Below are 25481 nucleotides of genomic sequence, written 5' to 3' on the forward strand. Positions count from 1 at the left end.
GAAATTGATATATTATGCCTAGACCAAGGTACATTGTGATCCCCTCTAGTTCTGAGGACACTAGAATGTGCAAGGTGCGAGTCATTCAAATACTTGATGCACAACTTTAGGGGGAGCAAACATAATTTGTGAATTTTGAGACTAACTATTTTTTGAGTGATCCTATATAGTCTCAAGGTGGAAAAGGGAAGATGAGCAAGAAATGGAGCAATCATGACTTGGGTACCTCCACAAGTCGAGTAATTGGTATCTAAAGTTGTGAGTAATTGCATATTTAAAGATGCTTGTGCTCTATAATAGTTGGTGATCCTAGATGCTTATCTTTAAATATCATGGAGCTATGACAGTGATGATCTTTCAATTAGTAGCCTTGGTAGTGTGCTTCATTTGGTATCTCTTGGTAATCACTAGAATAGAAGCTTCATCTTGTGCCACAATACTATAACTTGTTCTAAGTTTGGTGTCTTAGCAACAAGAAAAGGTCAGGATAAAGGATCAGGCACAAGTGTGAAGGAGCTCCTTAGAGATAAAACTTTCAAGATGGAAATCTTAAATTGATGGCAAAAGGAACTCCGCCTACTTAGATGCAAAGTACACCTTAACATGGTAAAGGTACAACATGAGGTATTGACCTTTTGCGTATTTGTATCTTAATTTTCCTCCAATGCTTCTGTTGCATATGTTTAATGTGTAAGGGGGAGTAATGTTAGTGTGTTGCGCATTTTACCTGCTTAATACCCTGCTGTCCCTTAACATCATCCTATGTTCTTGCTTGAATATGGTTTTGGTGTTTGATGTCAAAGGGGGAGAATTTGTGCATTAAAGCTCACCTCGACCTGAGAGGAAAGCTTATCTTAATGGTGAATAGTGGTAGGTTGATATTCCTATGGTATATCCATTTAATTGGTGTTTAACTCTTATTATATGCATTTGTGTGTTATATGCATCACAGTTTAATTCTTGACACAATGCATCCCACTAGTTCTAAGGTGTAGTAATGCTTTGAATTAGCCTAAGTATGTGCAATTTGGCATATAAGGCCAACTTTAAGATTTTAATGCAAGCACATATTTAGGGGGAGCATTCTATAAACTTAGAATTCAAAATTTATGCTTTAAATCTTATTCTTGTGTAAGCTTTAATTATGTTGCCATCAATCACCAAAAAGGGGGAGATTGAAAGCTCTCTTGTGGGTTTTGGTGTTTGGATGACAACCCAATTAAAGGACTAACAAGTGTGCTAAGTGTTGAACAGGTGCTTAATGCAAAGCTAACAGGGTTCAACACAAGTGAACAAGTGTGATGGTCCAAAGACTGATTTATCTATAGATAATGAACACTGCTTAAGTGAGACTCGGTGTGCGTAACTCAGAGACAACCGATCAAGCCAAGGATGGAGGCAAGAAGAGCTTCGAGGTACCGAGTGCACGGGAGAAGGTCAAGGAGACCAGGAACCCAAAGCCAGGGGTGAAGAAGGAGACTTGCAAAGTCAAGGTTGATCGAGTTAAGAGTTATGGTGCATCAAGGATCACTACATAAGGAAATGACTTACAACCAATGAGGTAACATCTACAGTTATATGGTGTAAGTCATAAGGCTCAAGATCAAGCTCGAGAAATGAACAAGGGAGTTGGAGCTCAGATATGTCAATCTAGATCAAGTCAAGTTGACTTAATGGTTTAGAGTCCAACATCGACCTCAAACATGCCAAATTGGGTAAAACGGTGAAAAATGTTAAGTATGTAAGGTTTGAGTGTTCAACCATGTTGCATACACCTCTTACTACATATTTGGTGCTTTGGTTTGCTCTCTAACTCTTTCTGTAGAGAAAGTACCATTCTGAGCTCTGCTGGAGGAGAAACAGAAAAGCTAGGAGAAAAACAAGAAAGATGTAAGTTTCTAGGACTAAATCAATTGGATTATACTCTAAATGTGTTTGTTTAAGTCTCAGGAAAATCCTCTCAAAAGTTGAAGTCAAACGAAGAAAGAACAGAGGAAAAATCACTTAGTGTGCTGTTGGCTGGTGCACATGACAGTGAATAGTAGCTGTCCGGTGCACAGGACAGTGAATAGTAACTCTGTCCGGTGCACAGAACAGTGAATAGTAACCTGTCCGGTGCACAGGACAGTGAATAGTCCCCTGTCCGGTGCACAGGACAGCGAATAGTAGCTGCGTCCGGTGCACAGGACAGTGAATAGTAGCTGTGTCCGGTGCACAGGACAGTGAATAGTGACCTGTCCGGTGCATAGGACAGTGAATAGTAACCTGTCCGGTGCACCAACGGCTAGCTGTTCTAGAGAAGGAAACTGCAAATCAGATCCGTTACTGTTCACTGTCCGGTGCGCCACCGGACAGTCCGGTGCACCCGCAACCAGGGAAGGCTGGGAGCTTCCAAATGAAGCTCCAACGGCTCCTAGGCCCTTTGGGGCTATAAAAGGGACCCCTAGGCGCCTCAAACAAGTACACAAGTGCAGCCAACAAGTTCATACATCATTTGAATAAATTCTTTCTCTCCCTCTCTTGTGTATCTCTCTAGTTTGTGTAGAGGCGAAGTTATAAGCCTTTAGAGAGAGGGGAAGTGCTGCTGAGAGCTAGAGCAAAATCTTGAGCGCATTGTTACTCTGTCGAAGTGCTGTCGAGAAGATTGTAAGCAGCCACGACATCGTTGTAACTGATATCAACATAGTGGAAGGCTCTATCTGTCGCACTGATAGATCTAAGCAAACGGAGGAAGGAGTTGAAATAGACTCCAAGCCAAGGTGTGGCTAACTCCAACGAGGACTAGGCAAGCATTTCAGGCTTGGCCGAACCTCGGGATAAATCCCTGTGTCTGTGTGCTCTGCTCTGTGCTGTGTGCTGTTTCTCTGTCTTATTTGCTGTTTATACTTGCACTTCAATATTTATATGTGGTTCAAGCTATCTTCGAAGTGCAGGGTATTTTAAGACAGGAACTTCTATTCCGCTGCAACCTACTCGAAGGGTCTTTCATTCCACTGCGATCCAGCCTTCTAGTAGAGTAAGAATTTCCAGTTTTAAAGTGATAATTATTATCCGCCTATTCACCCCCCCTCTAGGCGACATCCAGATCCTGTTCCCGGGCATAGGGAACTTTCAATTGGTATCGGGCCAGGCCTCTCCAGTGTGGGCTTAGCCGTCCGGAGATGACGATGTCGTCACAAGAGGTAACTCTTGAACTTCTTCTAGGCGATGGTTCTAATTATAAATCTTGGTTTGTGTCTATTTATAATGCTTTCATGCATATTGATCCTGATTTGAGACAGATCTTCAGTAGAAGTATTTTCCCTCTGATATTAGTAAAAAACCTTCTAATGCTGAACTAAGATGTCTATCTCTCAATCACCATGCTTGCAACATCTTAGTTGACTCTCTTTCTAGAGGTGCTTATTTTTCCATCATGAGTAGTGATAGTGATTTTTTTGTTGATGCTCATGATCTATGGACTAGAATTAAAATAAAATATTCTGAGTCCAATTGTACTACTTCTACTCCCTATGTTGCTTGTGGTACTAACCTTTCAAAGGGAGAAGAAAAACGATGGCAATCAAACGATGAATCCACCTCACCGATAGGTTTGTCTTCCACTAGTTATAAATGTCTTATTGCTAACAATGATAGTGGAGACGAAAGCGATGATGAGGAGGAATATGAGGATGATAGCGAGGATGAGTCTTCACCACAAGGTACATTTTCCTGTATTGCTTCCACCGATAATAATGACAGGGAAAATGAGACTGTTGATGTGGAAGAAGAGGAGATTCGCTGGTTCTACACCCATTTCAACAAAGAAAACAAAGTGGTCTTGGTTAAGCTGTTGAGGAGGAATAAGGAACAAGGCGAGACGCTTCTCAGGCTAGAGGAGACTCTCATCAAAACCAACGACAGCCTATTCACCCCCCCTCTAGGCGACATCCAGATCCTGTTCCCGGGCATAGGGAACTTTCAGTACGAAGGTGATTTGTACCATTTCTTATATTAGCTGAAAGAAGCTTCTTGCAAAAGTTACACCTAGCCTTCCAAACTCCATCATCATCACATACTCTTGTGAAGTCTTCCTAAATAGTCGAAGTGAGCTTCCTTTGTGATCCATGAGATCGAGTAGCAGCAACACATGATCCATCTTCACCTTGACCATCTGGCACATCAACAACCTCAATGGAGGCAGCTGCTGCAATCAGGGGAACAGATGTTTGCGACACTTGTTCATGTTGGCTGCTATTGGCAGGGGTTGCCATCACAACTATAAGAGAACACATGTATTCAATTTAACACACCCAATGTAGATAAATAATACCAAAACAAATAATTTGTACATGTGAGGGCAAAATTCTAGGCTAAAATTGGCACTGGTCACTAGAGATCGAGGGCTCGAGGCTGACCTTGGTCCTTGGAGCTTGGACGGCGCTGTGCCGCTGCCGCTGGACGGCTGGTGCTGACGCACTGCCAGCCGACAGCCACTGGACGTTGGATTAGGGAGTAGGGACTCTCTTCTCGCGTGGGATTAGGGAGTAGGGACTCTCTTCTCGCTCTGCGACTCGCGAGTCGCGATGCCGATTGCCGAAGTGAAGCCTCTGGCAGGAAGAATGGCGGGTAGTACCTGAGGAGAATGATCGGGAAGCGCGGGGACCAAGCCGACCCCGCGGACTTGGAGGGGGCAGCGACGCCGGCGATGGGGGGGTGCAGCGCGGGAGCTGAGCCGTCGCTCTAGATGGGAAACGACAGGACGGGGAGCCAACGAGGAGAAGGGGAAACGAAGTGGGGACGAGCCGACGACGGCGCCGATCTAGCCAGCGAGCTAGGGTTTGGCCGGTCTGGGTTCGAGAAATCGAGCCCGAGCCTTGCTTGTGTTTCTGACGAGGAATCGGACGGCGCGGAGCGGCTCGGTGGGCGGTCGCGAGCCAGCCGTCGACTGGGCAGGGCGGTGCTGCCGTGCTGGAGCGGTGGAGCTGGACCGCCTGGGCGTGGGATTGCCGGAGCCGGGGGTCCTGGGGAGAAGGCGTCACGACGACAAGGAATAGGATGGGGGAATGAGGATAGGAGCGGCCGCCACGACGAGAACAGACGAGTGTAGGGTTTGCTGAGACCGAGCTAGGGTTTCCAGCACATATATATGTATCGGGTTCGCGGGTATACGGGCACGGGTTCAAACATTTTATACCCGCGAAAATAAATGAAAGGGAATTAGGCTTACACCTAGTTCCTAAATAATTTTGGTGGTTGAATTGCCCAACACAAATCTTTGGACTAACTAGTTTGCTCTAGTATATAAGTTATACAGGTGCAAAAGGTTCACAATTAGCCAATAAAAAGACCAAGTGTTGGGTTAAAATAAAGGAGCAAGGAGCAACCGAAGGCTCCTCTGGTCTGGCGCACCGGACTGTCCGGTGTGCCACCGGACAGTGTCCGGTGCACCAGAGGGCTTCAACTCAAACTCGTCGCCCTCGGGAAAATCCGGAGCCTGCGCGCTATAATTCACCGGACTGTCCGGTGTACACCGGACAGTGTCCGGTGCTCCAAAGAAGACACGCTTCAGGAACTCGCCAGCCTCGGGTTTTCACTCCAGCCACTCCACTAAAATTCACCGGACTGTCCGGTGTACACCGGACTGTCTGGTGTAGCAGCGGGGCAACGACTACTTCGGCGCCAACGGCTACCTGCGACGCATTTAATGCGCGCCAGAAGCACGCAGTCGTCAGGCACGCGGGAGCAGGCGCACCGGACACTCTACAGTTCATGTCCGGTGCGCCACCGGACATCAAGGCGGGCCCAGTGTCAGAGCTCCAACGGTCGAAACCCCAACGGTCGGGTGACGTGGCTGTCGCACCGGACATGTCCGGTGTGCACCGGACTGTCCGGTGCGCCATCGAACAGACAGCCCTCACCAACGGCTAGATTTTGGTTGGTGGCTATAAATACCACCCCAACCGGCCACTTCAAGTAAGGGAGCCCAAGCAACATTCCAAGTCATCTAGTTGACATACTCAAGCCCTCCCAACCACATATATTCATTGATCCATCCTATACACAAGATTTAGACCACTACAACCAACACAAGTGCCACAAAAGAGAGAGCAAGCAAAAGAGAGCTACTCATTTGAGTTTAGCACTAGTGCCTTGTGAGATTCATCGAGAGATAGTGTGTGCTTCATCTTTGTGTTCATTTGCGCGTGGAGTTTTGACTCCCATTGAACTTCCTCCAAAGTTTTGGAGGCTTGTAAAAGCTAGCAAGAGACACCAAAGATTGTGGTGGTCCTTGTGGGATCGAGAGTGATCCTTGAGAAGAAGAAGAGCTCACCGATCCTTGTGTGATCGGGGGAGAGAGGGAAAGGGTTGAAAAAAACCCGTCCTTAAGTGGACTCCTCAACGGGGACTAGGCCTTCGAGGGCCGAACCTCGGTAAAACAAATCACCCGTGTCCATTGTGTTTATTGCTTGTGATTTGTTTGCTTTCCCTTGCTCTAAGTTTTCTTGCACCATTATTTGCTAATTTCATTTGGTATTGCTTCAAGTTAAATTTCCATTTAGTGAAGCAACACATTGCAAGAAAAGAACTTGTTCTAGTGCTCTCCTCTTCTAAGGGTTCTTGCTTTGTTATTCTATAACTTATTAGTTGTATTGATTTATCTCTCCCGCATTATTTAGCAATATTCCTTTCAAGCAAGAACTTAGTTTCTATTCTCCGATATTTATCTTGTTCTAACCACTAATCAAGGGATCTAGTTGGGGGATAAAGTTTTAATTTTCAGGTTCCGCCTATTCACCCCCCCTCTAGGCGACTTTCAATTGGTATCAGAGCTAGGCACTTCATCTTGAGTCTAACAACTCGAAGTGATGGCTCGTAGAAGATCCCAAAAGAACAAGAAGACTCCTTCATCGAACGCAACTCAAAAGGAGGTAACTCTTGAAGTATTATTTGATGATTGTTCTAATTATGACTCATGGTCCTCTAGTGTGATAAATGCTTTTAGAACCATAGATCCACGATTAGAACAAATTATAGACAAAAGTATTTTTCCCTCTAATTTCAATGGAAAAATTAATTCCGAGGAGGATCAAAGATGTTATCGCTTAAACTATCTAGCTTTTGACATCTTAACTAAATCTCTTAGTAAAGAAGATTATCGTGCCTTCATATCAAATCATGACGAATCAATCCATGATGCGCATGATATTTGGACTAGAATTAGAAGCAAATTTGATGAGTCCGAACATGATAGTTCATTTTGTGCTTCTACTTCCTTTGGTATTTGTGATACTAACCCTTGCAAGGAAGAAGAAGAAAATGAACGATGGAGACCAAACGATGAATCCACCTCTCCAAAAGGCTTGTCTTCCCATTTCGATTCCCACATGTGTTGTGTGGCTAATGCAAATGATAGCGGAAGGACAAATGAGGATGAGGAGGAAGAAAGAAGCTTCTTGCATCTCTACGCTCGCCTAAGCCAAGAAGATAAGGCGGTCATGCTCAAACTTCTAGAAAGAGCGAGAGAGCAAAGCGAAGCTCGTCAAAGGCTAGAAGATGTTCTCTCCATGAAAATGCTACACTTTGACGAGTTGACTAAAGAACATGAGGAGCTAAAGTGCTCTCATGTTGATTTGGTCCAAAGGTATGAAACTGTTTCAATTGAGCATGATAACGCTTTACATTGTATCGCTCAATTAGTAAATAGGAATACCTTGCTTAAGGACCAAGTAGAAAAGCTAAAAGTTGAAAATCTAGCTTTTCAAGAAAAATATGATATGCTTCTATGTTCTCATGAAAATCTTATGGATGATCATATCATATTAAACATTGCTCATGAGGTTGTGATAGAAAACTTAAAATCCCAACAACCTCACTCGTGCACATGTATTCAAATTGATACTATATTACCATGTGCTAATGCTTGTTGTTTGTCGACAAGCAAATCTTCCTTTGAGCTAGAATTTGCAGGAACAAACGATGAGTCATATCAAAAGCTCAAGGAAGAAAATGAGAGGCTAAAGATGAGCTTGACACAACTAAAAGGGAAATGCATTGCCCAACCTTCCCAAGATAACCGTGATCACATGGTGAAGAAGCTTGAGACGGGAACAACCGTGGCATGCACTACATCCCTTAAAGAAAATGTCAAGGATTTGAGGATTACCAAGAGGAAGAAACAAAAGGTAAAATTCAACACCTCCTCCAAAAGCCTCAACCACGCCTCCACAAAAGGTAACATCCAAGGTAATGATCAAGCCACACTTCACATTAAGAGGTGTAGTGAATGTTTTGAAGAGGGGCACTTGATCAGGTCATGTCCCTACATTAAAAATGGCTTGATTATTAACAAGGATGATAGACTTTGTTTTAAATGCTCCAAGAAGGGACACTTGCTTAGATCTTGTCCCCATTTAAAACAAAAAGGCATAGGGGTAGAAAAGAACGTTTTTACTAACCATGTAGCAGGCAACAAACAAGGAAAGAAGAAAACGTCAAATCTTGGAAAACGCCTTTGCTACACATGCCGTAAGAAGGGACATCAATGCAAGGATTGTCCCATTGGTAACAATTTCACTCCTAACTTGTCAATTGATTCTCATGAAACTAGGCAACCCAAAATTGCAACTTGTGCTAGAAAGGTAATGAGTTTACCTAGTGCTAACACAAAGGACTTTTGGGTTCCTAGATCTTTGTTGACTAACCATGATGGACCCATCAAGCGATGGGTACCAAAATATGCTTGACAAGATTTTGTAGGAGAAGGAGATGATATGAAGCCTTGGGGTGCTTGAGAGAGTCCATTCAAGCTATCAATCTTCAATAATCTATATCCGTGATTGACCCAAGGTTATTCTTCAAACTGCTATGTCTTAAACTCATATCATCTCGAGGAAGTTATTGATGTTGTAGGAAATAAAGAATTATCTTATGCGGAAAAATCAAGGCCTACAACATGGAGGAAAGCCAAAGGATGGTAACACTTATCTTTTAAGTGCAAGTATTTAAAATATCATTTCTTATGTGTCTTGTGTAGTCACATAGAAAAACTGAAGCACTTCAAATGTCTTTAAATTGATATTACCATTCTTTGGAGAATTTCCTCTCATATGGTAGATTGCATACTCATCATTTCCATCCCATGGCAATCTACATGCCTTAATTTGTTGTTGGAAATATCACATGGCATGTTCTTCGCTAGTCATTCTATTATTGCCATGATTCTAGATATAGAGAGATATTTCAAGTTCTTAAAAGAATAAGGTGTCATGTAAGGAATTCAAATCCTTAGGACACTTATAAAAGGAAAACTCTCTCTATAACTAGAAAAGTGAGACTAATGATTTTATCTAAGTAACCCAAGTAGTCTCACTTGTAGAGAATAGGTTTCTCTTTGGAAAAGCATGTAATCTCACATGAAATGAAAAATCAAGCCAATAATTTATGATGCACTTCTACTTGCTTAAATTGGATTTGATTCTTTCATCGCTTTCCATATCATGAATTAGATTTATTCCCATAATCTTAAAGGATTATTTATGCGTGTTTTATGAGTTAAAATTGAGCATAACATCATCTATGGATAATCTAGTTCATGCTATGAAGTTTCCATGTTTTTAGTAATATAGCTTTTCATTCCCTATCAAAAATGATTACTAAATGGAAACTAGTGCTTGTGTTACTAACATATCTCTTGAGCTTTCTTATAAATATGCATAAAAGGGAAAGTGCACAAGCCTCATGGGTTGATCTTCACCAAAAAAAAAGGTAAAAGCAAAGGTATGGGAACTCATCTTCTTAATTAAGTTCCCATCTCAATGGGTATTTAATCTAAATTATCATTTTCTACCCTTGTGAGGAATAGATTCTTTATTGGACCGAAATTAACTAAGTGTGCATTCAAATATCACTTTCTTAATGCTCATGTTCATTAGAATCTACTTAATGCCTTTGCGATATTTATATATATGTTATCATATTGATTTACTTCCAAGTAATGATTAACTAAATTCAATATGATAAAGTAAAATCTCCAATGATTATTAAAATGCTTAAAAGGTGCTCACGCATATTTCTCAAATGAAATGCATTAATGTTAAGGATTTTTCTTCATGTCTGTGTGACTTATGAATGATGAACTGTCTATATTTTCTATCTAAAAAAAATCACCTTTCATCATATACTCCCTTGTGTTATTAACATCTTTCTTGAGTATTTTCAATAAGTTTGAAAGGAAAAGGAAACAACTACAAAGGGAGGACTCTCAAATGAAAGAGGAGGACATCAAGAACAACAACACCTACTTGGATAATAAGGTCTACAAAACAATAAATGGTGTGGTTGTGAGTATTCTAAATACTTTCATTATGAGATTACTAGGCTTAAGTTGTTATTGCAAAATTTAATGAGCCTTGATCAAGATGTATAATGCTTCTCCCTATTTGTCTTTAAAGTAAATCATCCATGCATATCTTTAGGGGGAGTCTATTCTTATATCTTGATTTTGTTGAGACTATTGCTTTATCTCAGTAATTTCATATAGTCTCTTGCCTGAGAATAAGTTTCTCATGAAATATTCTACTATTTTTAAATTCTTGTCTTTCACTCCAAAGTAGCATATTTGCTGGATTCTCCTACTCTAAGCTTAACTGGTAATCTAATATGTATGTTGTTCATTTGATCACATCTGTTATTTGTTTGATCATTGAATGACTTCAATCAACAATCATGCTTCTTAGTGCCGCATATACTATCAATCGATATCTCTCTTGATATGCACTAAGTTAGAAGGGGAATTCATGATACATTTATGCAACTTGTGATCCATTTGATATATGCTAATAATAACTTGAAAAGATCACTAGTTGTAGAACTCTCTCTTGTGCAAAATATCTCCATATATTGTCATTGAGAATAGGTCTTAAGCATCTAAGACCAAGGACAAAGCACAATGAAGAGAGCGTCCCTATGTAAAGATACATAAAGGTAAAACTATCTCCTTTCATTTAAACTTGTACCTAAATCTTCCTTTTCTATACATTCCTTGCATATCTTGTATAAAAGGAAGAGAAAGCATGTCCATGCATATCCCTGCTTCATATCTAGTTTAACTTCTCAAAAATTCATTCATGCTTTAATGCATCTTTGTTGAAACTAGATGAAGTGATTTATTTGTCAAAGAGCTTAAAGCTTAACCTTGTAACGAGGATAAGCTGCCTTTGTTCCAAAGGTGGATGGTCCTTAAGCCTCTTTGAAATACTTAAGGGAAAAAGCTTGAAATATTTACAACATGCTTTCATAAGTGCATAAACTGTCATGAGCATCACACTTATACTATGACACAATGCACTTCACTTTCTGTATGATATAGGTATGTTCTCATTATGTGCAATTGGCATTTAAGACCAAAATATGTGTTTCTCTCCATGCACATACTTAGGGGGAGCAATCTATGTTATATAGAACTATAATCATGCTTAATTTGATATATCTTTTTGATCATATCTCTTTTATATACTATGACTAATGTGTTTTCAAGTGCATTTCAAACCTAGTCATAGGTATATTGAAAGGGAATTGGAGTCTTCGGCGAAGAAAAAGCTTCCACTCTACTCTATCGGTATTATCTACCCTTCGCCGTCACTCCACAATGTCTCTCTATCTTTGGTATAATCTTCACTCATATGTTTTATTTGCCAAAGGGGAGAAAATAGTTAGGAAAAAGGGCCTATATTTCTTTCTAAGTATCCGTTTTTGGCGATTCATGCCAAAGGGGGAGAAAGTATTGGCCCAAAGCAAAAGGACCGCACCACCACCCTATTTTTAAAATTCCTGATTTTCAATTGGATGGAAAATTTCAAAATTGGTATCTCTTTGTGTTCTAAAAGGGGGAGCAAGTAATATTTTCAAAACTTGATATCTTAAAACCCTCTTGAACACTAAGAGGAGAATTTATTTGAGGGGGAGTTTTGTTTAGTCAAAGGAAAAGCATTTGAAACAAAGGGAGAAAATTTCAAACTTGAAAATGCTTCGCAAAAATCTCACTCATTTACCTTTGACTATCTTGCAAAAAAAATCTTTGAAAAGAATTTACAAAAGAATTTGCAAAACAAAACTTGTGGTGCAAATGTGGTCCAAAAGGTTAAAAACAAAGAAACAATCCATGCACATCATGTAAGTATTTATATTGGCTCAACTCCAAGCAACCTTTGCACTTACATTATGCAAACTAGTTCAATTATGCACTTTTATATTTGCTTTGGTTTGTGTTGGCATCAATCACCAAAAAGGGGGAGATTGAAAGGGAATTAGGCTTACACCTAGTTACTAAATAATTTTGGTGGTTGAATTGCCCAACACAAATCTTTGGACTAACTAGTTTGCTCTAGTATATAAGTTATACAGGTGCAAAAGGTTCACAATTAGCCAATAAAAAGACCAAGCTAGTGTTGGGTTAAAATAAAGGAGCAAGGAGCAACCGAAGGCTCCTCTGGTCTGGCGCACCGGACTGTCCGGTGTGCCACCGGACAGTGTCCGGTGCACCAGAGGGCTTCAACTCAAACTCGTCGCCCTCGGGAAAATCCGGAGCCTGCGCGCTATAATTCACCGGACTGTCCGGTGTACACCGGACAGTGTCCGGTGCTCCAAAGAAGACACGCTTCAGGAACTCGCCAGCCTCGGGTTTTCACTCCAGCCACTCCCTAAAATTCACCGGACTGTCCGGTGTACACCGGACTGTCCGGTGTAGCAGCGGGGCAACGGCTACTTCGGCGCCAACGGCTACCTGCGACGCATTTAATGCGCGCCAGAAGCGCGCAGTCGTCAGGCACGCGGGAGCAGGCGCACCGGACACTCTACAGTTCATGTCCGGTGCGCCACCGGACATCAAGGCGGGCCCAGTGTCAGAGCTCCAACGGTCGAAACCCCAACGGTCGGGTGACGTGGCTGTCGCACCGGACATGTCCGGTGTGCACCGGACTGTCCGGTGCGCCATCGAACAGACAGCCCTCACCAACGGCTAGATTTTGGTTGGTGGCTATAAATACCACCCCAACCGGCCACTTCAAGTAAGGGAGCCCAAGCAACATTCCAAGTCATCTAGTTGACATACTCAAGCCCTCCCAACCACATATATTCATTGATCCATCCTATACACAAGATTTAGACCACTACAACCAACACAAGTGCCACAAAAGAGAGAGCAAGCAAAAGAGAGCTACTCATTTGAGTTTAGCACTAGTGCCTTGTGAGATTCATCGAGAGATAGTGTGTGCTTCATCTTTGTGTTCATTTGCGCGTGGAGTTTTGACTCCCATTGAACTTCCTCCAAATTTTTGGAGGCTTGTAAAAGCTAGCAAGAGACACCAAAGATTGTGGTGGTCCTTGTGGGATCGAGAGTGATCCTTGAGAAGAAGAAGAGCTCACCGATCCTTGTGTGATCGGGGGAGAGAGGGAAAGGGTTGAAAAAACCCGTCCTTAAGTGGACTCCTCAACGGGGACTAGGCCTTCGAGGGCCGAACCTCGGTAAAACAAATCACCCGTGTCCATTGTGTTTATTGCTTGTGATTTGTTTGCTTTCCCTTGCTCTAAGTTTTCTTGCACCATTATTTGCTAATTTCATTTGGTATTGCTTCAAGTTAAATTTCCATTTAGTGAAGCAACACATTGCAAGAAAAGAACTTGTTCTAGTGCTCTCCTCTTCTAAGGGTTCTTGCTTTGTTATTCTATAACTTATTAGTTGTATTGATTTATCTCTCCCGCATTATTTAGCAATATTCCTTTCAAGCAAGAACTTAGTTTCTATTCTCCGATATTTATCTTGTTCTAACCACTAATCAAGGGATCTAGTTGGGGGATAAAGTTTTAATTTTCAGGTTCCGCCTATTCACCCCCCTCTAGGCGACTTTCAATAAACCCATTGGGTACAAATTTAAACCCATACCATTACCTGCGGGTATAAACCCAAACCCAAACCCGCACCCTATAGGGTTTGTGCCCGCGGGCTTGCGGGTAATCTGTGCCCATTGCCATCCCTAATCCACACACTTAGGGATGAAAGTGGTCATCTGAACTGATAGAACAAATTTAATATTTTAAAATAAATATGTATAAAATTTGATGTTGATTTTTTATGTTATCTAGCACATTAGTACAAATATTAATAAAATATTACATAATTTTTTATGTATTATTTGCTCCCTACAACATAAAAGGTTGAAAAAATTACCGAATTTATTTCTGAATCCATACCGAAGTTTATATATATTATTTAAGAAAATATATGATGAATTTGATGTTTACCTTTTATGAATCTTTACAAGCTGGATGTTAAAAACAAGAATATAAATTTGTATTATAGATTTTATATCCTATTTATTCGCAATTAAATAAAAACGACTAAAAAACTGATTACCGAATAAATACCGTTTCCGACCGTTTTCATCCCTACACACACTCAGAGAAAGCACATAAGAGACACGATGTAGGGTTGACCTCTTTCACTTCACTTTTTATAAAGGGGTACATGTTACTTTATATAGAGACTTAAAACTCTTCAAGGGCAGAGTCACCATTGTCATCTCATGCGAACACCCTGCTGTAGGCCTCTAAGTGCGGACGAGGCCGAAAGGCCAAAAGCCCATATATCTAAGCCCACGCTTTCACTTTTAACCCAGTGACTCCCGGACCCTCCGTTACCAGTTACCTCGCCTCGCGGATAAGAGGCGAGGGCTAGCAAACCAAAGCCCCTTCCGCCCTCCGCCCAAAACCCCACGCGAGCACCCCATTCCCATCCATGGCGACCACCACCTCTTCCTCCTCGCTGACCACTCCTCTCCTCCGCCCGAACCCCAATACCAACCCTGCTCCCAGATCTCTCCAACTCCTCAGGTTTCTGTCCTCTCCCTTCGCCTTTCTCTTCCCGCCATCTCTGCCGTCCCCTAACTTTCTTTCCGCGTCTTGCAGGAGCAGGAGGTGCGCTCGTGCCGTAACTACCGCCGTAGCCGGAGGTGCGGTGCCTTACGGGGCTAATCCGCGGCGCGGGATTTGGTCGATCAGGTGGAATTTGTCTTGAGCCCTTCGAGCTTCGTCCGTCTGCCTGAAATGGGCTTCGTGAGGTGCCACGGGGTTTCTGATGTTGCTTGTGCCTGTGGTAGGGATGACTTGGTGGTGCCAAGGTCGCCCTACTTCCCAGTGGAGTCCGCGGCGGGGCAGGAGCGTGGGCCGTCGCCCATGGTGATGGAGCGGTTCCAGAGCGTCGTCAGTCAGCTTTTCCAGCACGTACGACGGCACTGGATTGTGTAAAGTGTTTGACCTCCTTAGGGCTTGTTTGGTTGGATACTTGGATCTGGATTGGAGGGGATTCCCTCCCTAGTCAAAATTGAATAGAAGGGGATTTAATCTCCCCTCAACCGAACAAAGCCTTACCAGGAAGGGTTTTACTGGATTGTATTGTGAGGTTTGTGTGACTATATATCTGTCTCTATGCAGAGAATTATTCGGTGCGGAGGCCCCGTTGAGGATGATATGGCCAACATCATTGTAGCACAACTGCTCTACCTCGACGCTATTGATCCCAATAAGGTGAAAACGAACGGGACAACCGTTTGCTGCTGTAATTCCCATGTGAATAGAACATGCTTGCGCTTTAAATAAACCTTTGTTTGTTGATACCAGACAGTGAACCAACATTGTAGTACTAAACTTTGTACAGTGCTTCTTTAACTTTCTGTGTTGCGGAATTGGGTTATACAATTGTAACCACTGAACTTGTAGGTTTATCCAATGTTGCCATTTCATCTAGCTAGGGACTCGAATACATGGCAATTATATATTCAAAACGTGGTTTCTTCCATCTAGTGCATGATCCTTGTCAACCTTCCTGTAGGATATCATTATGTATGTGAATTCGCCAGGAGGGTCAGTGACAGCTGGTAATAGCTCATCTAACATAGTATGTCTGCGTTAGCTGCTTCAATTAATACTAATGCATTTTCGTTTTCTGTTAGGAATGGCTATATTTGATACAATGAAGCATATCAGGCCTGATGTATCCACTGTTTGTATTGGACTAGCTGCAAGGTACTGAACACAAATTCTGCTGAACGATCATCAATTGATTCAGTTCTTTGCATGTTATAGGATCTTAATGTTCATGTTTGACTTTCAGTCTGGGTTTATTTTCCCTATGTAGTCCATTCTGTTCTCAATGTGGGAAGCGCAATTGATCCTTTGTGTTTGCAGTAATTGGAAGGTTCAGTTCATGTAACCTATAGTCTGGGATTTGGGATTGTAGTAACTAGATTTTTTTTTGGCTTTGGTTGTGCTAGTATAGTTCTTGTTTGCAGACAGGACTTGCATGGCATGAGTTTTTAAAACTACCGTAGTACCATAGTTTCAGTTAACAAATTACACAATTGTCAACTCCAGATGGATGCCAAAAGCAGCAATGTCCTTTTACTTTGCATACTTGCCCTGTGTTGGGGTTATTATTCAGCAAATTCACCTTTTGCAGCGAGCTTGCTCAATGATTATCTGCACAGAAATGCCTACTTGCCTAGTAATTTAATTTTCGTTATAACTTGGTACATGTAGTTCTGCTATGAATGAAAGGTAGGAATTAAGTATGCTTTCACGAAATAAGAATTATGTATTCCTGCTTTTCGTATTTAATATTTTAGTGTAACTAGCCATACATAATTAAATAAAGGATGTTAGAGATCTAATTTGTGTTTCAGTTTTACAGTTTGTTAGTGTGAACATGTTTATTATTTATTACTGAGATTCTGTGGCCATTTCTTGTTATTGTTTAACTCCAAATTATGTCATGCCTCATGCAATGTTATCTTTTATTACCTGGATGATTCTGACACTCTTTCTGCTGTTTGATGTTTCTGTTTGACAGCATGGGAGCTTTTCTACTTAGTGCTGGGACCAAAGGTACCAGTAGTGATTGCTAATAAAATACATGTAGGTGTAGCTTACATATCCAAGCTTCGTTAATAGAAGTCATAAAACCGGTGAAAATATAATGCAGGAAAGCGATACAGCTTACCAAACTCAAGGATAATGATCCATCAACCTCTTGGAGGGGCCCAAGGACAGGAGACTGATCTTGAGATTCAGGTAAACTCGCAATGTGGGGCTATGGAAAGTATCATGCTTTCTAGACCAGTACAGTATCTTAACCAAAGATATTCTCAGTTCTCGTTTCTTCTCAACAAAGATCCTTATTTTCTGATTTTCATACTCAGCTGAGCTTACGGTTGTTATATTTTGCATATTATTTTTTTATCTCTACATATTGCGTATTGTTACAAGCCAATGAGCCCCTCTTTTGGCAACCGAGTAAGAATTACAGTTGTTTACACCAGCAGTTGCTGATCCTCAAGTTCTGATTATTTTATTCAGGCCAATGAGATGCTGCACCACAAGGCGAACTTAAATGGATACCTTGCATACCACACTGGGCAGCCCCTGGATAAGATCAACGTAGATACTGACCGTGACTACTTCATGAGCGCGAAAGAAGCAAAGGAGTATGGCCTTATTGATGGAGTAATCATGAATCCCCTCAAGGCCCTTCAACCACTTCCAGCTTCCAGTTAGTCATGAAGTGTGCTAGAACTCCGTCAAACATTTTTGTTGTATCAATGTGTCTGTTGGAAGCCCTGGCTACGTAATATTCTACGTCCAAATGCATCAAAGATTGTACAAAACAAGATATGCGGTTAGGATATCCATCCTTGGTGATGGATATTGGAACTAAATTAACAGTATTAGGGTTAGTTTGGGAACTCCATTTTCCCTTGGGATTCCTATTTTCCCAAGGGAAAATGAACTAATTTTCCTTGGGAAAATGAAATTCCCTTGGGAAAAATGTGGTTTCCAAACTAACCTAACCCTTAGAGTTAATTTGTCAACTCTATTTTTCTAAGGAAATTCCTCTCATAAGGCTTGGTTTCCTCGTCTATGTACTCTATATGGATGCCTTTTTTTATAGGACCGATGTCTTTCTATTTTAGGTCAACAGGTGACGGTAATAACTGTGTCTTCATTAGGGCATGTGCCCCCATTAATTAAGGGTTTCTTGAGGGATCAAGTGAGAAAAAAAATCAAGAGATGATTTTCCGTGTAGAGCTTGTCTCCATATCTCTATATATTGTCTTTTATTATATTTATCATCTACAAGTTGTCTTAGGGTCTGTTTGAAAGTGCTAAACTTTAGCACCTAATAGCAGTTTAATTTCTCAAGGTGTGCTAAATCTATACTATAGTAAAGCATCAGTTTTAATGGTCGTCCTGCGTCATCTTTTTCACAAATAACCCTCACATCTATTTCAATTAATCCGATGCATGCTTGTCCCCCCGCGTAACCAACCTCCATGGCCCAAACATGCGTCCGCATATAGATGGCTAAACGGCGGCCTGGCACGGGCCCGACGCCCTCGGGCCGCAGCTCTGGCCTAGCCACGACACGTTGCTGACTGTGTCAGGCTGACCCGTTAGCCCATTGGGCCATTTGGTTAAATTAGCATAAAATGTTAAAAATAGTGCATAATGTGGGGTTCGAACCCATAGAAGAATGGTAGGAAACACTAGGTGAAGTCATCTAACCAGTAGAACATCATGTTTATATGTTTTTAATATTGAACATAAATTGTATATATGTATATACATTTTTTGTAAAATAAAAAATATAATCGTGTCAGGCCGAGCCAACACTACGGGCGGAGGTTATGGCCCAAGCACGGCACGACGCTCGTGTCGGGCTGGCCCAGGCATTATTAAATGGGTCGTGCCTCGGGCCGGTCCGCTAGACACGACCCATTTGACCATCTAAAACTCTGCACGATAATGATGGTTCTCGCCTCAGTTGTCACCACCTCGTTCATTATCCTGCTTCTTTTATCTCTCTCCTCATGTCTCCGCCTCCACGCCACCTCATTCTCGATAGAGGGCGTGGGAGCATGTGCCTCGCCCCGTATTCGTCTGACACTAACCCCGACATCAACCCGTGCAGTGACTATTCCACGTCCACGAGGACGTTTCACAATATGCGCACACCATCATTTTCGACATCGTCAGACGTTCCATTCGTCTTCTTGGTCTTCGCCCTGTTCTTCCTCCCCAACCTACTGCCTCCACCCACGGTCGCAACCGCGAGTCGACCGAGGCTTGTCGACGCGGGTATGGAGCGAGTCGGTCTTGCTCCTGACCTTTCTTCGTGCGTGCCGCCGAGGCAGACACGGTGACACTTGCCATGCTTAGGTTATCTTGGCGATGAGGAGTCCAGGTCTGAGATATTGGACAACCAAGGCCCGTAGCGTGGCAGCAGTCGGCATATGCTACGAAGTTGGTGGTGGTGTTGTGTCGTCTCGGCGAGTCCAGGTCTGGGAAGGCACTCACAATATCTCGCCTTCTCGGACTGACGCCTAGTGCGGGTGCCTCTCGGTTTGGAGCTGCTCTGGCTAGACTTCTTTCTCCGCTTGTGTGCTCTCTCCCTATATGTATCTAGCAGTATACTACTTATGTCGCCTCCAGATGCCCAGGTCTTCGTCGTGTCCTTCTCCGGCAAAGAATAGATATGTCCGCCTCTTCCCTTCCCTTTCTGCTCTACGAAACCTTGGAAGTGGGGAGTCGAGGGATGGAGGTCCCTGATTTGCTGCCTATGGTACCTATTCGATGGCTCGGCAAGGCCTGTCTACATGGCCTTTCCCTTACCATGGTATCGACTCGGTATGCTTCTGCCGCTTCTATGTACCTGTCACCGTCCTTTTGTCATTGCAAAAATTATTGTGTTGTTCCTCTGTTGTTTTGGGTGTTAGTTTTTTTGTTGTGCTAAGGACTGAACATAATTTGGATGTGTTAATACTTTATTTATTGTCTGCACATGGTTTGTGTTCTTCTGATGATAGCTCATGGATCCTGCAAAAATATGTGTTATGATTTGGAGATCCATGCAGGCACTACCATAGGGTGTTCGTCCCTTGTGTTCTTGACTTTTGTATGCATTATGTCGTTTTTGAGACCACCTTGGCGCAATGGACTACATGGTATTTGAGGTTGCTGAATTGGATGGAGCAACAATGATTTGTCACGCTAACAGTAAATGGAAATGTTCTTTGTTGGTTTTAAACATTAGTAATTGCTACGAAGTACCATAATTTGTATGGCGCATCCAGTTTTTATTGATGTCTGACTTTAGCAATCACTCCATATTTTGATCTATCTTTTTTTATAAGTTTAAGTTCATGTGATTTATTTTAGAAACTTGAGCTCACAAACTTCCTCTTATTTGGTCTCTGTATGGTGGAATTATGTCATTCTATAATCTCGGTTCGTTCAGTCAGTCGTTGTGAACTTTATTCTAATCGTTGCCTTCATTGGTCGTGTTGTACCAAGACATATTGGATAAAATAAACAACAACATCAGTTAGTCAAATCAAAAATATTATGCGGGGAGCGGAGACAACCAATAAAAAATCTTAAGATCTTTTTAGTGGATAATTTATATAAATATTGTTGTGGACCGTCGCAACGAACGGGCAACCGGCTAGTTTTAGCATTATATTAAAGTTTAGCATACGATATTCAAATATGCTGTCTTTTATATTTTGAAAATCGAAGAGCTCATATTCGTACATGCCCTTAAAAGGAAAAAAAATACGGATGGAATCAGTTATGTTTGGAAAACCATGCCTATTCACCACTGTTCCGAGTGCCAACTCAGGTTCTGCAACACCAGGTTTCATGAATTTCTTAATCATGTGCCCTCGAGGGAAAATTGGGAATTGACGATTCTGGTCTCCTAACCCTAAACAGTCCTAAACGGCAGCCAAACAAAGTGCATGCTGTAGCACAATATATACATCAGATGCTTAAATACTCAGCAATTTTCAATCCAGTGTACATATACAATGGGGTATTGATAGTACCGTTCCATTTTGATTTCATCTATAACTAAACAATTACAAATCTTACGGGGTTATATAGCTTATAGCATATGCTGAGTACGAGGAATGAGTCATCTCGTACATCCAACTTATGCACAATCCTACTCAGAACTTGCCCTCAATGAAACCGCCCAAGCCATTGATTTTTAAGAACTTCTTGATCACTAGTGCCATAATAGCAAGAGTCAACCCAAGTGCGGCCAAGGTCAATAGCCTGTCATGCTTTGGCTTCTGGGTTGCAATAGCAGCATTCTGCAGAGACGAAGGAACTCTTGGAATGCTTTCTCTACGGCTCGCTTCAGGCACTTGATGGTTGGCAACCTCAACTGCTGATGCTTCACCCGTGTTTTCTGCAGCCAGCGATTCAGCTTCAGGCACAGGATGGCCACTCGACGAGCCTGACATGGACTTGGATGTGTTGCCACCTTCATCTACCTTGTCTGCATGCTCATCACAAGAGTCAGGTGCGAGCTCCTCGTTTGGCACATTTGGCAGCGTTTGGGGGATAGGAGGAGCCTTACTGAGCATTTGCTCATGGATCTGGGGTAGAAACAGCACGTCGTTAAAAGGTAAAGAAATGACATACATTTTGATCCTGAGGTTCGACTAGGAATTACCTCATCAATTAGTTTCTGACGTTGTGGGGAGCCAAATTTCGGCGGCACCTCACGTGATTTTATAGCAAGTGCTCGTCTGTCTTCTGGTTTGTAATCCAGTGAGCCCAATGCCCCACCTGGGTTCGTCGGCATGAAGGCAATCAAGGCTACCAAAGCTGTGCGGACTGCAACAAGATTTGCTTAGTTCAGTACTTAGGGTGTGTTTGGTTTGACTTTTGGCTTTGGCTTTTGCCTCCCTAAAAGCCAAAAGCCAACCAAAGGGCTAGATCCAGGAAGCAGCTTTTTCTAAAAGCTGACTTTCTCGTAGTGCAAATCTGAAAACACCTCTGGACCTGCTTTTAGTGGCTTTTCGGATGGAACTGTGAAAACATATATCGAAGAATTTTTAATGACTTTTAGTGGTTTCCACCAAACGGTTTTTACCTTTTTAACAGCTTACAGCCTACAGCAGCTTTTTTCACAGCTCACAGCCCACAGCAACTTTTTTCACAGCCACAGCCCAACCAAACAGACCCTTAAAGGTTAAAACTTCTGTTAACACAAAATCATGAAAATAAACCATTCCACATTGGGTAACCAAATACATTCCCATATAGTCACCATCTGATGATTTGCAAATACAACACCAAGCTCATTTTCAAAGAAGCATACAAAATTAATAAATACTCCCTCCGTCCTAAAATATTAGTCGTTTTAGCTCTTGATTTTTATGTTTATGTTCAAATGGATGATAATGAATCTAAAAACATATAAAACAGATACATTAATTATTGTATGAATCAACTAAAAAGGTAAAACAAATTTTATTTTGGGACGGAGGGAGTATCAAATTAACTATTTGGTCTATTTCCAAATTATAGCAACTGAACAAGGAAAACCCGTTCCAATTGAAATGCAGATAAAGTAAAAAAATCTGCTATCAACAAATTGTTTGAGTTGAAAACCCAATGTCAAAAACATTGAGTGCTTTTATCGACCGGGTTATACTAATTTAGCGAATGTACAGCATACTCCAACATGCATTAAAAGCTGTTTACAAAATTCCATAGTCACAGAAGCAAACCAACCCTAGTATTACAAAATTCCATACTCTCAGAAGCAAACCAACCCTAGTACCCAACTAGAGTATTATTCATATATTCATCTTAGGAATGAAGAAACATATTTACTTTTGGTCTAGCCAAAAGGCAAGTACTTGCCTGATGGAAATCCAAAGACCAAAAGAAAAAACAAATTTATTTTGCACCATGCTCGTAATAGCCCACAAAACCATATAAAAGTGGGCGATGAATAATGGTGCTTTTCAGCTTAATACAGGAGCCCTTTAGCAAATCTGACAGAGCACTTCAGCGGCCATTTAGGCCAATCTAGGTGGAAGTTTTATGTGAGTTTCATTTGTATTAAATAGGGTGCCACATAAGCGTTTTTAATGACGTGGCAACATTTTTAAGAGAGAACTCTCTGGGCACAATTACAAACTCTATAAGTCGTGAAGTAAATGTATTTGAAACCATAGAATGAAACTATGCAGTGAGGATGGATGCTTTATCCATGTTTTATTTTTTACATGATGCGGCAGTCTTAGAAACAACATAAACTCCCCATTGAGAATAGCCTTATAAACAAATGACTAAAGATTACTCACCAATAGGGGTGGTAATGGGCTCTAGATTTTACACTATAAATTTTAAGGATCAAATCGGATTAGGATGGAGCTCTATTACTATTCATTTTTGAACTAAAATTAATTAAGGGCCCTAACGTATTGTGAAAAAACATTTGGATCTTGATCCATTACCACCCCTACTCACCACTCCATGAAGGCTGCCAGTGCTCAGGGTGGTAATTGGATATGCTCAAGCAAATCTTCTTCTGAATCTCAAAGCGTCCACTTGGCTGCAGCACACAGTGAAGTCAGCAACGGCTCACAAACATTGTAGTGAGATGACAGAGATCAATTAGAACACAGACACTACATACCGTAAGTAGCATGAAGGACGGTGGCTTGAATGGATAATCCGAAGGTAGCTGGATCCTGCCATGATAAATTCCACCCTCAAACTCGCTGTCTCTCGGACCAAGGATAGCAAATTGCCACTCGAAGATGTCCTCCTATTCGAATGAATGAATTGTGAAACTTATCAGTGTCAATCGAATTGGCATCTTGAGCCTCCTTGCCAAAAATATGCCCTTACTTCGGAGATGAAATTTTAAAACAAACTCCACTTGATACGCAATCAACTGCTAAATGGAAAGGTCCTACAGCTAATTTATCGTATTACCAGTTGAATTAACAGATCTAGAAAAAAAAAGAGAAAGCAAACCGGTCAACAAATTATCGAGACCCTAAAACACCGAACACCAGAATACGAGTAAATACAATCAATAATCAGTCGACATCCGATTAAGGCCTGAATAGGAACAGATCGGGCAAATTCCGTTATTAAAATGAGCGATCGGGTTGAGATTGGGACCTCGAGGGGGAGGGACATGAAGTCGGGTGAGGGGTTGGACTGCATCTCCTTGACCTCCTGCAGGATCCGCTTCACCGCCGGGTTGCTCCGGTTGTACTGAATCGTGGCCGCCATCACTGCCTCCTCAGGTAACCCTCTATCCTCACCGCCACCACCTACCGGCGCAAGGGTTGGGCAGCCTTCAAATTGGGAACGAAGAGAGAAAGTGAGAAACGAAAAGAGACGACATGTAGCGGAAGGCCGGAAGCGCGTGAGGCGTGGCCAGGTCTCTGCCGCGTGGGACAGGCGAGTGGGTTGGACCCCACCAGTGGGGGACGTTGCGGTGAGAGATGACGTGTTTGGGTTTACGTGACATGGCGCGTACCTATTGGTTGGAGGGTCGTGGGCGAATTGGTTGAGGGCCATAGTCTAGTGTCAAAGTCCTCTATGTCCGAAAACATTTTCTCTACAGGCTAGTTTAGAAATTTTATTTTCTCATAGGATTTTCATTTCCTTAAAAAAATAGTTCATTTTTTCTTAAAATACAAATTTTTTAGAAAAATAGAATTCCCAAATTAGCACTAAAAGTTTATTCTGGTGTATAAGTTGTTCGAAGTTTTCTACATATTAAATTACGATCTAATGCACAACCGAAGCAGGTTCGGTTCAGTGTGTCCAGAAACAATATTTAACCAAATTTAGGCTATTTTCTCTTTGTCTTCATTTACTTATACCCTTAAGCACTTATATAATTTAGTGTGCATTTGGTTCAGCTGTGTGATAAGAATAGCTGCTACGAGTTGTCTCCTATGAAAAAGATGTTGGTTTAAATTGCTATGAGTTGCCAAATATAAACAAATTGTATATTGTTCATATGCATCTTGTTTAACTATATCTCTTAATCAGCATATCTAATCAAAAATTGTTTTCATATTTATGTTCCTGATTTTTTAAAAATAAAACAATTTTACAATTCCATTTTAAATATTTTTATTTCATTTATTATAACATTAAATTATTTTTAATCCTATTTTACTTTCTATTTTACACATATATTTATTAATATAGCGAACTTGGTAAAGTAGCAAAAGCAGATTCCAGGCTACTTTCAAATTTGTGCTACAGAAAAGCTACGTTTTTTAACATAGATATAAAAAAGCTAAACCCCTTTAGTTCAACTTATATTCAAAAAACTGAACCAAAAGCACCCTTAAACAAACATATTCTTAGTCTATCCAAATACTCTAAGCATATGTCTTTATCTTTTTGCCCTGTCTAAGTCCATTTGCTCATTTTTACCTAGTTTCTTCCAAACTTAGCTCCTGGAATGCCATTGTGCATATCTGGCCAATCTAGCCACTTTCACCTTTTAAACTTATCCAAACGCTTAAACCACTCATGGTTTTCTTATTCCAAAATATGTCATTTCTAATTGAGTTCTGAGTTGTTTTTCATTTTAGGTCCTTTATATTCGTTCT

General features: G+C 41.5%; 2 protein-coding genes across 2 annotated transcripts; one reads left to right on the plus strand and one right to left on the minus strand.

Moving 5' to 3' along the window:
* Nucleotides 1-14750: 14750 nt before the first annotated feature.
* LOC100194286 (uncharacterized) lies at nucleotides 14751-17915 on the plus strand. The gene is made up of 9 exons (NM_001366816.1): nucleotides 14751-14868; nucleotides 14944-15036; nucleotides 15135-15258; nucleotides 15469-15561; nucleotides 15866-15911; nucleotides 15987-16059; nucleotides 16883-16917; nucleotides 17015-17103; nucleotides 17389-17915. Exons 1-9 carry the CDS (start codon nucleotides 14774-14776, stop codon nucleotides 17584-17586), a joined length of 846 nt encoding a protein of 281 aa, NP_001353745.1. The 5' UTR covers nucleotides 14751-14773; the 3' UTR covers nucleotides 17587-17915.
* A 2932-nt stretch (nucleotides 17916-20847) lies between these two features.
* Nucleotides 20848-24307, minus strand: LOC100284401 (uncharacterized). Its single transcript, NM_001157296.2, has 5 exons — nucleotides 24025-24307; nucleotides 23531-23662; nucleotides 23362-23446; nucleotides 21551-21714; nucleotides 20848-21473 (listed from the first exon to the last, which is right to left on the minus strand). Exons 1-5 carry the CDS (start codon nucleotides 24136-24138, stop codon nucleotides 21039-21041), a joined length of 930 nt encoding a protein of 309 aa, NP_001150768.2. The 5' UTR covers nucleotides 24139-24307; the 3' UTR covers nucleotides 20848-21038.
* Between the last annotated feature and the right edge of the window lie 1174 nt (nucleotides 24308-25481).

This window comes from Zea mays, chromosome 9 (genome assembly GCF_902167145.1).
Source record: "Zea mays cultivar B73 chromosome 9, Zm-B73-REFERENCE-NAM-5.0, whole genome shotgun sequence".
In the NCBI taxonomy this organism is placed as follows: Eukaryota; Viridiplantae; Streptophyta; class Magnoliopsida; order Poales; family Poaceae; genus Zea; species Zea mays.

Excerpts from the sequence above, each read along its gene's own strand:
- LOC100194286 (NM_001366816.1), top strand. The coding sequence starts at position 14,774 with ATGGCGACCACCACCTCTTCCTCCTCGCTGACCACTCCTCTCCTCCGC. Across the intron at positions 15,912-15,986 it reads AGGAGGGTCAGTGACAGCTG|GAATGGCTATATTTGATACA; the intron begins GTAATAGCTCAT and ends GTTTTCTGTTAG. Across the intron at positions 16,060-16,882 it reads TGTATTGGACTAGCTGCAAG|CATGGGAGCTTTTCTACTTA; the intron begins GTACTGAACACA and ends TCTGTTTGACAG.
- LOC100284401 (NM_001157296.2), bottom strand. The coding sequence starts at position 24,138 with ATGGCGGCCACGATTCAGTACAACCGGAGCAACCCGGCGGTGAAGCGG. Across the intron at positions 21,715-23,361 it reads CTGGCAGCCTTCATGGAGTG|TCCGCACAGCTTTGGTAGCC; the intron begins GTGAGTAGGGGT and ends ATCTTGTTGCAG. Across the intron at positions 21,474-21,550 it reads GTCAGAAACTAATTGATGAG|ATCCATGAGCAAATGCTCAG; the intron begins GTAATTCCTAGT and ends TTTCTACCCCAG.